The sequence below is a fragment of the Sarcophilus harrisii genome, chromosome 4, assembly GCF_902635505.1.
Source record: "Sarcophilus harrisii chromosome 4, mSarHar1.11, whole genome shotgun sequence".
NCBI classification, from domain to species: domain Eukaryota; kingdom Metazoa; phylum Chordata; class Mammalia; order Dasyuromorphia; family Dasyuridae; genus Sarcophilus; species Sarcophilus harrisii.
Window position 1 is genome coordinate 2290577 of NC_045429.1, and position 13879 is coordinate 2304455.

The 13879-nt window shown below is 50.9% G+C and overlaps 1 protein-coding gene across 1 annotated transcript in view; it reads left to right on the top strand.

The window, feature by feature from the left end:
* Positions 1 to 13879, top strand: part of SLC44A5 (solute carrier family 44 member 5) — a 232846-nt gene that overhangs the window by 10752 nt on the left and 208215 nt on the right. Inside the window, exon 4 of the mRNA XM_031967936.1 lies at positions 5 to 67. Coding sequence (XP_031823796.1) covers positions 5 to 67 — 63 coding nt within the window. The remainder of the gene's footprint in view (positions 1 to 4; positions 68 to 13879) is intronic.

Below are 13879 nucleotides of genomic sequence, written 5' to 3' on the forward strand. Positions count from 1 at the left end.
TAAGATCCAAAAATTTCGTCCTCAAAGGTTCAGCCAGAAACCCAGAGCCCAGTTCAGGAGGAACTAGGTAGGAGATGTTCTTTTTATCTATGATGGGAGCAAGGGGACAGAGTGACTGGGGGGAGGGGAGCAAGGGGTGCTTTCTGGCCCTTTGGGCCGTGCTTTCTGACAGTGGAAGGAAAGAGCAACAGGCGACTCCCTGGTCAACACCCATTGGTCTTGGGCTCAGTGGCTCAAGGAGGGGAAAGCCTTCTTGTCTTCTCAAAAGGCTGAGCCCTGTGGTCGCTGGGCCCCCGAATGGTCCCCAAAGGACCCAACGCCGAGTCCTCATGATCCTGGATCCCCGGGTATTTTAGGGGAGCGCTGACCTCATGACACCCTTCCGGGCCAAGTCAGCCCCTGCCCTTTCCTACCGGTGATCCTGTGATCCCACACTCGTGGTTTATTTTCATGAGAAAAGAGAAATAGAACGACTTTGCTCGTCCGCTACCAAGGACTTAACTAGTTTTCTTTTCCGGCTCTGAATCAATCATGCCTTTAAGACTCGAGTGTCTCACAGTCAAAAGGAATTGCCTGAAATGTTGAACTTTGTTGTTGAAATTGCATTTTAACCACAGCTGAAACTCCAGACAGGATGGGACGGGGCAAACGAAGGGGAGAGAACTGTATATAGCAGAAAGAAAAATGGAGTAGGAGCATTTTGAGAGACCCTTCTGCCAAGGATCTGTAGGGCAGGGGCTCTCAGGCCGTCCAGGAGGCGCCCCAGCTGGAGCCTTCCCCAGGCTTGGGCCGCCACGTTGCCCTCCCTGGGAAGGATCCGATCCTGGCGCTTGTCACCAACATTATGTGTGTCCGTCTGTGAGGGCCTGATGAGGCCCCGAGACCACCGCCTTCGGACCCGGGCATTGCGGACTTTTCCCGTGTAGCTAGGGCGTGGCTGTTTCCAGCGGGCTTCCCTCGCGTCCTGCTGAGATCTTGGGAAACATCCTGGAGATGGGCTAAGGGGTGTTTTCGTGCCTTCCATAACAGCGGCGCTTCCCCCCAACATCATCTGATTCAGAAGAGGCGCCGTGACGTCCTGATCAGCGGCGGTGGTCAGAGGGGCAGGGGTTCGAGGCTTCGGTCCTGGGGCTCCTCCCATTGCATGAGAAAGTGGGGGCCCACTTCCCCCTGTGAATCTGTGGGCAGCTCCAGGGCGATCTTCTACCTGAGGCCGTTCCCCTCCCTAATGGGAGAGCTTAAGTCTGAAATTACTGGTCTTTGATGGGATATATTTTATCTGTAGTTATCTGTATTTCCTTTTAATAATAATGATGATGAAGATGATGGCTAACGCTGATGGAGTGCTTCAAGGTGTGCAAACACTTTAAAAATACGATCTCATTTGATCCTCAGAATAATCCTGAAAAGTTGGTGCTATTGTGGGGAAACTGAGGCAGACAGAAGGGAAGTGACAAGTGTCTGGAGTTGGCTTTGAACTTAGGTCTCCTTGACTCCAGACCCAGTGCTCTATCCATTGGCTGCCTCAGTCATAATAACTAGCATTTATATAGCACTCTAAGGTTAACAAAGCACTGCCCTTTCAGTGAATGTAAACTCCTTGGGGTCAGGGGCTATTTTCATTTTTATTTCCTTCCTTCCTCCCTCCATCCCTTCCTTCCTTCCTTCCTTCCTTCCTTCCTTCCTTCCTTCCTTTCTTCCTTCCTTCCTCCTGCCTGCCTTCTTCCCTCCCTCCCTCCTTCCCCTCCTTCCTTCTCTTTCTTTTTCTCTCCTTCCTTTCTTCCTAGGTCCTTTCATTTCTCCCCCCCCCCCTTCTTTCCTTTCTTCATTTAGTTGACTAAATCTTGTTAAACTGAATTGAACTGAATCTACCTTCTCTGACTCCAAACCAGCCTTAGTGTTTCTAGGGTGTGTTGGCAGCTCTGGCAGCTCCCTGCCCCCTCTCATTCAGGCTTTGGGCTCATTGGCTCCCCCCCTGCTCCTTCCCCGAGCGCCATTCACGATTTCTTCCATCTCTCGGATCACTTTGTATCTCTTGGGATTCCTTGGGGTGAGGACGAAGGGGGGGGGGAGGTGTCCGAGGAGAAGGTGATTCATTTTCCCCAAACCTTCTCTCCTTTAGATCAAATTGGCTTTTCCCCCAAGTGGAAGAGTCTGGCCTGAATTCAGAGTGATGACTATTAACCGATTTTCCCCAAAGAGGAGAAAGTCCGATTCTTATTCATAGGCCCAGAATGCATTAGCATGCATTGCTATCGGTGATTGAGAAAGTCTGGGGGAGAGGGGGCCTGGCTGGGGTAGAGGGGAACTGTCCGGGGGAGAGGGGGCCCGTCTTGAGGAGAGGGGGCTGCCTCCTGGGGAGAAGGGCCGCATCCTCCCCCACCCAGATCTGGACCCCAGTGCTGGAAAGTTCTACGAGGTCACCTTGTCAAAGGGAAGGGGCATCATCCAGAGCAGAGCCGGGCAAAGCCCAGGCCCCCCTCCCACCTCCCCATTATCCTTCGTGGCTAAATTGAACTAACCATTTCCTTCTTTTTGCATCAAAATAGAGACGATTTAAGAAAGAAACATTGCTTGGCTTGGGGAGGGGGCGCCTCCAAATCCCAACAGCAGGAAGGCAGGAAGGGACCTCTTGAAATTTGATGGGAATTGTGAAGGGAACGTGGGAGTGTGGGAGTCATTTCTGCCCACCCCCCCCCCCCCCCCCCCCCTCCTCTCCCCTGGTTCAGGAAACTTTCCTGAGCCTCCTTTCTGTTGATTAGTGCCCGTTTCTCCTGTCCGGAGCTCGGCTTTCTGCATGTCATCTCCCCAGAGCGCCATGAGCTCCGGGACAGCATGAACTGGCCGTAGCCTTTCTCTGTGTCTCCAGAACTCGGCACAGTCCCTGGCACACAGCAGGTGCCTAATAAATGTTTGTAGTCTGATCGACAGGACTATGGTGGCGGCGTGCGAGCGGAGAGAAGGGATGGTCGCGGGAACTACTGTGGAGGTAGAAGCCACAGTTCAGTTCCTGGTTGGCTTGAGGGTCAAGGAAGCGCCTAAGTCCAGGATGTGATGGGGGCATGGGCTGGAGCCGATGGGATCTGAGAAGGGAAGGAGGGAGAGAGAGAGAAGAAAGGGCTGAGGCTGATTGAGAGGATGACTCTGATGAGACGGAATCACGTCTGATCCTCCCCTAGTTTGCCATATTTTGCTTTTCTGCCAGAAAGCGTTCATGATGTAGAAGTATGAGGTTTCAGAAGTCTAGAATCCTTGGCCACCTTTTAACCTCAGGCTGTATTTTTCAAAGTCATTTCCCCGATTTCCACTGTGCCCATTTCCCTGCTGAAGTCACGGAGAATCACGCCACAAAAGGCCGACTCAGCCAAAAGGGTTTTTCCAAGTCTTCCTTGGAGCTTCTCCCCCTCTTCAGCAAGTTCTGCTGGGAAATAAGCCTGAATCAGTCGGTTGGCTTATGCTCATTGCGAGACTTTGGGACTGGGATGGCCGAGGGCCGGTGAAATTGCTTCTTGTGACCTTTGGGTAACTTCCTTCCTCTTCATTTCACCGCCTGTGCCCGCCCGCGGTGAGAGCAGCCGCAGGATGGCCGTGGTGAGAAGCGCGCCCGGTGGCTGGAGAAACGCCGTGAGGGGGGCAACAATACTGGTAATGTCTTCTCTACCTCAGGCCTGTGGAGAGTGAGCGCCCTGGGCCCTCCTGAGTCACAAGGCAGAGCGGTTCTGTGCTTTTGCCCCATCTCATGGGTCCCTGTGGCCAGAAAGGCCCAAGGCGGCGATTTGGAGCCAGAGGGAGAGTTAGCGGCTGCCGCGTCCAGCCCTTCCCCTCATGGATGAGGCGCCTCAGGCCCCGGCCGCTGACCCGGAAGGTCCCCAAGATAGGAGCTGTAGAGCAGTGGGCCTTGAACTCCAAACGGGCCCGCTTCCCGGGACACCGGCTTCTCAGGTGCTTGTGCAGATAAAGTCATCGAACATCTGTAAAGTGCTTGATCGATGCTATTATTTCTGTTGTATTTAATCTCACTCATTCCTCATTAGCCCTGGGAAGTAGATGCTATTATTGTTCCCATTTCACAGTTGAGAAATAGACATTCAAGGACTTGCCCATAGTCACACAGCCAGAGAGTGCTGGAGGAAGGGTTAAATCTGGGTCCTGGGACTCTGGGCCCCCTCACAGCCTGGCCCGGGCTGCCTCACATCCCACAGGCCGAGGACCCGACTTCCGAGCTGTTGCTGGTGGCCAGTGATGAGTGACCGAGATTTGAACTGAAGTCCGCTGACTCCCACAGGAAGGTAGCTGCCCCTGCCCCGTGACTGCCAGGGAGGCGGACCCCTGTGCGACTCCTTGAGCACCTTAGAGTGGCTGTGTAAATATTAGCGACTCTTTGGGTTATTAGTTAGTGACTTTGGCAGAAATGTCTGAAGCTGCCTTGGAACCCATGATTTGGGGACTCGGGCCGCTGCCTCCATCGTGAGAACCGAGATCGGGCAGCGACTGTGCAGACAGCCGAGGATGGGGGTGGGAGCAGTGATGTCCTCGGACCTCAGCGTCCATCCTCCCTCTTGCCTTAGCCAGCTGTGGAGAAGTGACTTACTGCAGAGCTCCCAGCCCAGGCGCAATGTCAGCTGGTATCGATCACAGCAGGATGATCACCATGGATGTGTCACATATTTCTGAGCCTCAGTTTCCTTCTTGGGGCCTCTTTCTAGAAAGGGGGTAGCCTTGGAAGCAGGATGGCTTCCAAGCTAGAGCATTGGCTCAGGCATCAGGAAGACCTTGCTCCAGGCGCATCTTGGAAAGTTAGCAGCGTGGGACCCTGGGCAAGACCGGTGCCTCAAACACGGCCCTAGAATTCATCAGTTACTCGATCAAAAACATCTATTGATCATCTGCACTGGTGGAGGCCCTGAAGTGTCTGGGCGCGCTCTGGGGCAGCAGATCGCAGTCCCTGTAGCTTCCGGGCATTCCCTGGGGCAGCGGATCATGGTTCCTTGTGCCCTGGCAAGCTGCAGTATCTCCAGTGGACTGCAGCTGTGGGGGTGAGCATCCCAGACACCAAGTCAGAGAGCTTCAGCAGGCTCAGGATGTCGAGCCTGGAGGAGGCTTCAGGCGGGAGGCAACCGCTTTTTTCAAGTTTGAAGGGCTTTCAGGTGGAAAGAGAGTAAGAGGCAGTGGTTTGTGCCATGAACAAGCATGGCCTGGAGTCAGGAAAACCTGAGTTCAAACCCAGCTTCAGACAATTACTGGCTTAAGCCACTTATGTCCTGCTTGCCTTCTCTTCCCATCTGTAAAATGGGGATAATAACAGCACCCCTCTCTCATGAGGTTGTAACGATCTGGTGAAGTAACTTTGTAGAGAACTTTGCAAACTTTTTTTTTTTTAATTTAATAGCTTTTTATTTACAAGATATATCCATGGATAATTTTTCAGCATTGACAATTGCCAAACCTCCTGTTCCAATTTTTCCCCTCCTTCCCCTCATCCCCAACAAATGGCAGGTTGACCAATACATGTTAAATATGTTAAAATATAAATTAAATACAATATAAGTATACATGTCCATACAGTTATTCTGCTGTACAGAAAGAATCGGACTTTGAAATATTGTACAATTAGCCCGTGAAGGAAATCGAAAATGCAGGAGGACAAAAATAGAGGGATTGGGAATTCTATGTAGTGGTTCCTAGTCATCTCCCAGAGTTCTTTCACTGGGTGTAGCTGGTTCAGTTCATTCCTGCTCCATTGGAACTGATCTGAATCATCTCATTGTTGAAGAGCCACGTCCATCAGAACTGATTATCATACAGTATCGTTATTGAAGTCTATAATGATCTCCTGGTTCTGCTCATTTCCCTCAGCATCAGTTCCTGTCAGTCTCTCCAGGCCTTTCTGAAATCCTCCTGTTGGTCATTTCTTGCCGAACAAGAATATTCCATCATATTCATATACCACAATTTATTCAGCCATTTCCAACTGATGGGCATCCACTCAGTTTCCAGTTTCTGGCCACTACAAACAGGGCTGCCACAAACATTCGTGCACATACAGGTCCCTTTCCTTCTTTATGATCTCTTTGGGATATAAGCCCAGTAGTAACACTGCTGGATCAAAGGGGATGCACAGTTTGATAATTTTTTGGGCATAGAGAACTTTGCAAACTTTAAAGAGTTATAGCTGACCTCTTGTGGCCGTGGAGCAGTCTGTGTTTGGTTCCAGCGGGGATTGCCCGGTGGCTGAGACTCCTTCCAACTTGGAGCCTCATTGCCTCTTCTTATCTGTGGACATGCTGCTTCCCTCCAAAAGAAGGGAAGCCCCCTTTTCTTTTGTCTTTGTGCCTCCTAAGCCCAGCACAGGACTTGGAACACATGGACGCCCGAAATCAATCCTTATTGATTGACTGATTCGGTGAATATTGAGCTCGCTGTATTTTCATCCCCCGCTTCTCAGATTGGAGGCAGCCTGACTGGGTGCACAGAGCACAGGATTTGGAGTCAGGAGCCCTTGAGATTCAATCTGCCTTCAGCTGCTTATTAGCTGCGGGACCCTGGGTCAAACACTTAGCCTCTGCTTGCTCAGCTTCCTCAGCTGTAAAATGGGCTCATAACAGCAGTTACCTCCCAGGTAACTCTCAGGGTTGTGAGGATTGAGTGAGATGACTTCTATAAAATGCTTGGACAACTTTAAGGTTTATTATTGCCATGTACTAGTGTTTTCTCAGTTGTGTCCAATTCTCCATGACCCCCTCTCTTGGCAAAGATTCTGATGTTTGCCATTTGCCGCTCCGGCTCATTTTACAGATGAGGCAAACAGGGTTAAGTGACTTGTCTGGGGTTATCCAGGTCACCAGTGACCCTAGGAAGGGAAGTGGCCCACACCACCATCTGGGGCCGGATTTGGACCCAGAAAGCCGTCCTGACTCCAGGCACAGCCTTCCGTCCCTTGTACCATGTAGCTGCCCATTGTTATCTAGCGTGATGTTCAAATCCAGTCATCCACGTAGCTATATTGTCTATGTTTGTGAGTGTTAACAAAACACCTTCTTAATTATAATCATGTGATTTATTATAACCCGGAATATTTGGATCCTTCCTTCTGTATCAGAAGCAAAGGACCCATAATGTCAGTAGTTTCAGAGCAGACCCTTAGTATCCGTGCTCTGGGGAATTAGAAACGTCTACTTCTTCATTTTTGGTTGATATTCTTATTGACATTTTTGGTTGCTTTCTTTTGTTTTTACATCACCTACAATTCCCACTCTCTGCCATCTTCCAATGCTTTGCCAAATCATTAGTGGTCACAGAATTCTTTGAATTTTGGAAACAGTGCCCAGTATCTCATTTCAGCAGACAAGGGACGGATGGTCATCGCCTTCCTCTGTCGCCTGTTGTGCCTTTTAAACATTATTATGATCTTTTTGAAAGATCAGAGCTTCGTACAGCAATAACCTGAGAAAGAAAAGCATTTGCCTTTTTTCTTATCATAACGACAAAGTACTTGTGGCCCCTGGAAGGGGCTTCCGGGCTTCAGGAGCCAACTCCGAACAGCTCGCCTGCTGTTGAGTTTCCAAAGTGGCAGATGTGCTGACTTGGAAAGGGGGGGGGGATTTCATCAGATGGAATCCGAACCTCATTAATTCTTCGGGCCCAAGTGTGACTAAACACAGTGGAGAATGCTCGTCTTTGGGCCAGCTTAACTCTAAATATCTAACTCTCAAGCTCAGCCCTAAGTAGGATGTCTCTTGTCAGGAGTCTTTGGGAAGATCGCACCTTAATACCGAGAGCTCTTAACCTTTCGTGTGTCGTGAAGCCCTCTGGTCGCCTGGTGGTCCCTTCGGAGCCTTTCTCAGAGAAACGTTTTTAAAGGCACAAAATGAAACACCATCCTTTAAAATGCCAGAACCCTGGGAGCATCATCAGTCAAATGTCACCACGACCCCCTCCAAGGGCACGTGCCACTGAAAGCAGGTTTATGGCAGAAAATCTGTGCAATTGAATTCTTCCTTCCCACGTCGTTAGTCCAAAGGCCAAGGTCTCCCACGGCACCTGGCGTCCTGGCCACGGGACCTGGGTGGCTCTGGGGGAAACTGAGGCTGGTGGTTTTGCCCAGCCCCCCCGCTCACTTAAATCCAGCGTGTCATGGCACCTCCCTGATATCATGGTCCTCTTCGAGAACGAAGGACAGACAATAACAACCACGGCAGCCCAGAGGATGAGTGTGTCCTGATAGAAACGGGATCCCTGGGGAAGATTGTGGGCAGTGAGAGAAGGAGGAGGGGAGGTCCGGGAAGGGGTCACAGACAAGCTTTTACCCTCCATGGTGTCCTCGGAGCTAGTGTGACCTGGAGTGTTGGGCTTTTTGGACAATCGCAAAGAAGCTACTTGATTGAGTGGAAACGGGGCTGGACGTGGATCAAAAGGGACCTCGATACAAATGTCAGCTCTGACGCCACAGACTGTATTACTGTGGGCAGCAGCCTCGGGCCTCTGTCCCTCCATCTACAAAATGGGGATATTCTTAGAGGAGAGGGCTCTTCTGGGCGTCTCCGTGCAAACCGAATGCAATCATGCAAGTGACCCGATCGGTCAAGGTTGGCTCCTGTTATTACCCGCTGCCGCCTGACCCCTGAAGTCACTCAGCCTGAAGCACTTCGACTTGTTTATTCCATTCGCCCAATTTCCACGTCCATTGTATTCAAGCTTCCCTCCAAGTCTCCGGCATCCTTGACTCCAGGCGCAAAGACAGAAGGCTCTCTCCCTGCGGGAGCCGGCGCTTCCACAAGCACGCAGCCACTTTTAGCTTTTCCCAGGATCTCTTACTAAACTAAGAAATATTCTCTGAGGCAGATTTGAAAACGTGCTTAGCAGATTTCTCAGCTGGAAGGAAATTTAGGGGCCAAATCCCTCTCCAACTCCTCCCCGCCAAGAAATGCCGTCGCAGCGCGTCCCGGCTTCTGCTGGAAGAGCTTCGAGGGCTGAGGGGACTCATGGTCTGGGTCTGGGCTACAGCTCGTCTCCCTTTGGGAAAGGGCCGGTCCTGGGGTGGGGGAGGGAGAGATTTGTGTGACTCCTTTGAGCAGAGCCTTCCTCGTACCCTCCGGCCCGGAGCCGGACCTAGGCCTTGGCCCTCTTTTCTCCGGCTTTCTCGGCCGGCCTTCCTCGCCAACTGAGTGAGATGTTGGTGCTAATTTGGGCGATGCAGCAAACCCGGGGCCTTGTGGCCCAGAGAGGAGCCTGAGCGAAGCAGAGCCTGAAACGGAGGGAGCGCCTGGGAGGGGGAGGCCTGGCAGGCCGGGCCTGTCCTGGGTCAGGGGAGGGCCGGTGCGGGAGGGGAGAGAGGAGGGGGGAGGGCCGGCGCAGGAGGGGAGGACTGGCTCAGGCTGGCCAAGCTGACCTGGCCAACCAAAGTGGGGAACCAAGTGGGAAAAGACAAGAAAAAGGAAAGAAAGAGCCGGGCCAGAGGCAGAGACCAGGCAGAGCTAGTCAAGGGCGGGGTTAGGCTGCGCCAGCGTGGTGACGGCCCATGCCAGTACAGTCCTTGGCCACAGGCCGCCATGCCCGGCTAGTTCTTGGCCTCGGGCTGCCGTGTCACCCCTGTCCCTCGCCGCCTTGGCCGTAGGCCGCCGGGCCAGTCTGGCGCCCGGTCAGAGAATCAGAACATCAGGACTGGAAGAGATTGGAGAAATCTCGTCCGTGTCTGTGGGGGCAACGGTGAGAATTCTGGCTCTGTGGCCGGGGCCCCACTGTTCACGCTGGGCCCTTGATGGCTCTGGGCTCGCTGTTCTCCTTTATAAAACGAAGGCTGGCCCAGACCCTCTCTCAGCTCCTTCTAACGGGACGTCGTCACCGTCTTTGTTTCCCCTGTGAGGAGGCCGAGGCCCAGGAGGCTCCGGTTGCTGGAGGTCCTTGCTCTGAAGTGGCTGAGCCAGGACCGGAACCGGGTCCTCCTGAGCCAGGGCACGTGGCCCTCAGGGCTGAGCAGCCGCTGCCCTCGTTTCTCCACCTGTTTCCATTTCTTCATCACGTGCTCCCGGCCTGCAGTTTCCAAAGATGATGAGCTCATTGGGGGGGGGGAGAGGGGGTCCCTCTTGCCACGCCTGGGGCTTTTCAGAAATAATCTCGGGGCCGCTGCATCCAGCCCAGGGGCCAGCCACTCTCTGGGCCCGGGACGTTCATGGCCCATCCCTCGGGGCCAGCCTCCTCTCCAGCTTGGGGGCAAATGACAGACCCCGAGACAGGGCCATTCCCATTAATGAGGGGCTCGTGCCCCTAACCATGGAGAAGACTAGAATAATGATTGATATTGGGACAGCACTTAGAGGTTCATCAAGCACTTTACATACACGACCCCATTCAATCCTCAGCCTCCCTCTTCCTTAGCCCCATTTCACAGATGAGAAGCCTGAGACTCCAGGAGCTCCTGCGCCTTGAAGCCTTGGGTCCCTTCTGACTAGGTCAGTGCTAAGTAAATAGTAGCATTGGTAGTGTCCTGGTTGCTTTCTGGAGGTCTTGGGACCAGCCTTTGTTTCAGCAGAGCAATCACCCCGAGAATAGCCAGGGATGAAGCCTAAGTTCTTTATTGTCTCCCTCACAGTCTGGCTCCTCGCCTGGGGCCCGAGCCGGCTTTCTGGAGGCCCTTCAGACGGGCCTTGGTCTCAGTGGGGGAAGCAGGAGGACAGGCCGGCCTCCACCATGGTGGGAGATGGAACAAATGTCTCTCTTCCAGCCCTTGTTGGTTCTTATATGTTCTATTATAATCGTAGGTGAGCATCTTGTGGAACTATATTAAGTACTAAGTACATGTACTGAACTACAGAACTCACAGCTAAACTAGGTAACCGTTGTCTTATCGATTGCTCTGAGTTAGCACTTGTTTCAAGGACGCTTCTCCAGAGTTCCGGCTCTCTGCAGTGTCACATTCCATTTATTATAATGCAGAGCAAGAAGGGGCTTCAGAAGGGGGAAGTGAGAGCCACGGGGATGAGTGGGATGACGTGGTTAAAGGCACCCGAGGCTTATGGGAGGGCTGCTGCCTCAGCCTGGGTGTTTGGATTCTAAACCTCGGCCTTGTTCCACTGCTTCCTATTGTGGGCTTTGTAAAGCGATATTCTCTGATTAGTTCATCTCAATTCCCAGAAAAGGTTGGGAAGAGGCAGGGACACTGAGGCCTGATGAGACCGCAGGCATGGAGGGGATGTAGTGAATAAAGCAGTGGGTCAGGAAGACCCCAGGTTCAAATCCAGCCCAACATTGATTAGCTGCATGATCTTGGGCAAGTCACTTAATCTTTGCCTCACTTTTCTTTACTGCAAAATGGGGATAATAATATCACCTTCTGTTTTTGTCAGCATCAAAGAAAGTAATATTTTCAAAAAATTATAGCTTTTTATTTTTTCCAAATAAATGCAAAAATAATTTCCAATATTTATCTTCACAAATCACGAACTCATTTCACCCTTATCTTGGTAGATGGTGTTAGATGTTGGTCAGTGCCTAGTTTCTGCCATACTAATTTCTGTTTTTTTCCAGAAATTTTTGTCAGATAGGGAGTTCTTCCCCCAGAGGCTGAAGATTTGGGGTTTCTCAAACACTAGATTACCGTAATCTATTCCACTGATCCATCACTGTAGAGAAGGCGATATTTGAGAAGCTCTCGGCATATCTGGCACCCAGTGTGCACTCTAGGGACACTAGCTCTGATTGTGTTGTTATGTGCACTATCCCTTTGGTCTTAGTAATTGTAGTTCACGGGGAGCAGATTTAGGGGGAGACAGGAGAGAGAATACGAGATCTCCTTGCTAATTCTTGGTCAGAAGTTGTTTTCTCTGGCCAGACGTCAGACTCATTAGAGCGATGAGGAAAGTTTGGGTTCATCTGAAGCTTTTCCTTCTGGCCTCAGGATGTTGATTTCCTAACCCTGTGTCTGGAAATCTTCGTCATCATCAGTGATCACTGAAGATGGAAATGGGACTGAACACAAGCCAGCAGTGGCCCTCCCCTTCCCCGCACAGGCTCTTTAATCTGCTCACTAATGAAAATGAGGGGGATAATAAAATAAATGTCCATTAAGGAACCTTTTCAAAATCAGAGGTATGAGATGGGAGAGAGGCCATCGTCTCTCTCTCTCCCATGGGAGCAGACGGCCACGGGAAGGAGAGGCTAACACAGCCTCAGATGCCGCCCAGTGAAAGCTTTTCATTATGTTCCATGAGGATCATCAGCATGAAAGCCCTTGTCATTTTCTGGGGGATTTAAGAGGGCTCCCGCAGGACCAGGGATGGACAGCGCAGGGTGCTGAAGCAAGGCCTCTGACTTCCTGTTCTAGGCGGAGGGAGACAAATCCAAGAGAAAAGCTGCCCAGCCAGGAAATCGTTGCTACTTGGAATCGTTTTCCCTATGAATGAAGCCTCTGGTTTTTTTTTTTTTCTCTGCACATATATGGATAGAGTCGGGTCATTTTCCTTATTGCTATGAGGGGGATAATAAAAACATCCACTGTTCCTTGACTCTAGGCATTTTCTCTGCCGGTCCCCTATGGCTGCACATCCCCCTCAATCCTCCCCACTTTCTTAAGTTCTTACTGAAATCCCATCTTCTACAAGATGCCCCCCCTTAATTCAGTGCCTTCCTTTCCTTCATGATCTCCGATTTATCCTGTGTGTCTCTTATACGTCCATATCCATTGCATGCTCCCCCCCCGCCCATTGGATTGGCAGCTTGGCCAGGCTGGTCCCTTAACTTTGTGTCTGAGGAAGAATTGGAAACCAGGTCTTCTTAATCCCAAGGCCCCCACTTTACCCATTGGACCCTGCAGCTGCCAGTTGTGGGATGAGGGAATAAAATGCTGGGGTGTAGTTTCATTTGCACCTCACAAAAACTCTGTGAGGGGAGTCAGTATTATTATCTTCATCATCCTCTCAGAGGAGTTAGGTGCCTATTTCAGGGTCACATGGTTGGATAGGGTTTGATTCCAGCCCAGCACTATCTGATCTCCCAATTATGTTGAAACATGTGGATTGCTCCCCAAATTAGACTTTAAAAATTCTTCCTTTTTTGACCGGGAGATGAAAGAGACAAAAGTAAGAATTAATCCCACAGAGCCAGTAGATTACTAACGAGATTGCCGTGATTTTCCCAGGTGTGATTGGCTAGAATTAGAATAAGAAGCCTGGCTGAACCAGGAGCATAATTAGGAAGCAGACGAGGATAGGGCAAACCTTTCCAAAGAGAGAAAAGCAGGGAGGCTGGCCAGACTCCAGGAGGGCTGAAGTGCCAGGGAGTGCCAACAAATACCGGGGATTTAGTGAGTTTCCCAAAGAGGAACATGTGACCTGAGGAGAGCATCTGAACAAATGTGATTATTAATGGCCTGATGAGAAGGGGCCTCTGAGTCAGGTCTTCTTGGGGGTCTTGCCAGGTTAGTGGTGGAGTCTCTTCTTTACTACTGGCCTGTAAGGAGGCAGGCTGAGGTCATACTATGTGTTAGACCTGTACTAGCCATGGGATCCTTGACAAGTCACTTAATATTTCTCAGTCTCAGTTTCTTCATCTGGAAAATGGGCATAAAAATAACACTGACCTCACTAAGTAGTTGTGAAGATAAAATAAGAGGAGATTTTTTTTCTTCCTCCAAGAATTGCTTGAGGATTCCCTGTTCCAGCTCTTATATTACTATTATCATTGATAGCCTTACATCTTCACTAGACTGATCTTGTAATTAGTGTGTGCTCTCTTGAGGTGGGGGTGGTGCTCTGGTGGTGGCCATGGTCTGATTACTAATGGATGTGGTTGGAAAAGGGTTGGATGTGGAGTCAGGAAAGGCTGGATTCGAATTCTGCCCAAGCCACCAGTCCTGTGGCTGTTGCCTCTGAATGTATTATTATAG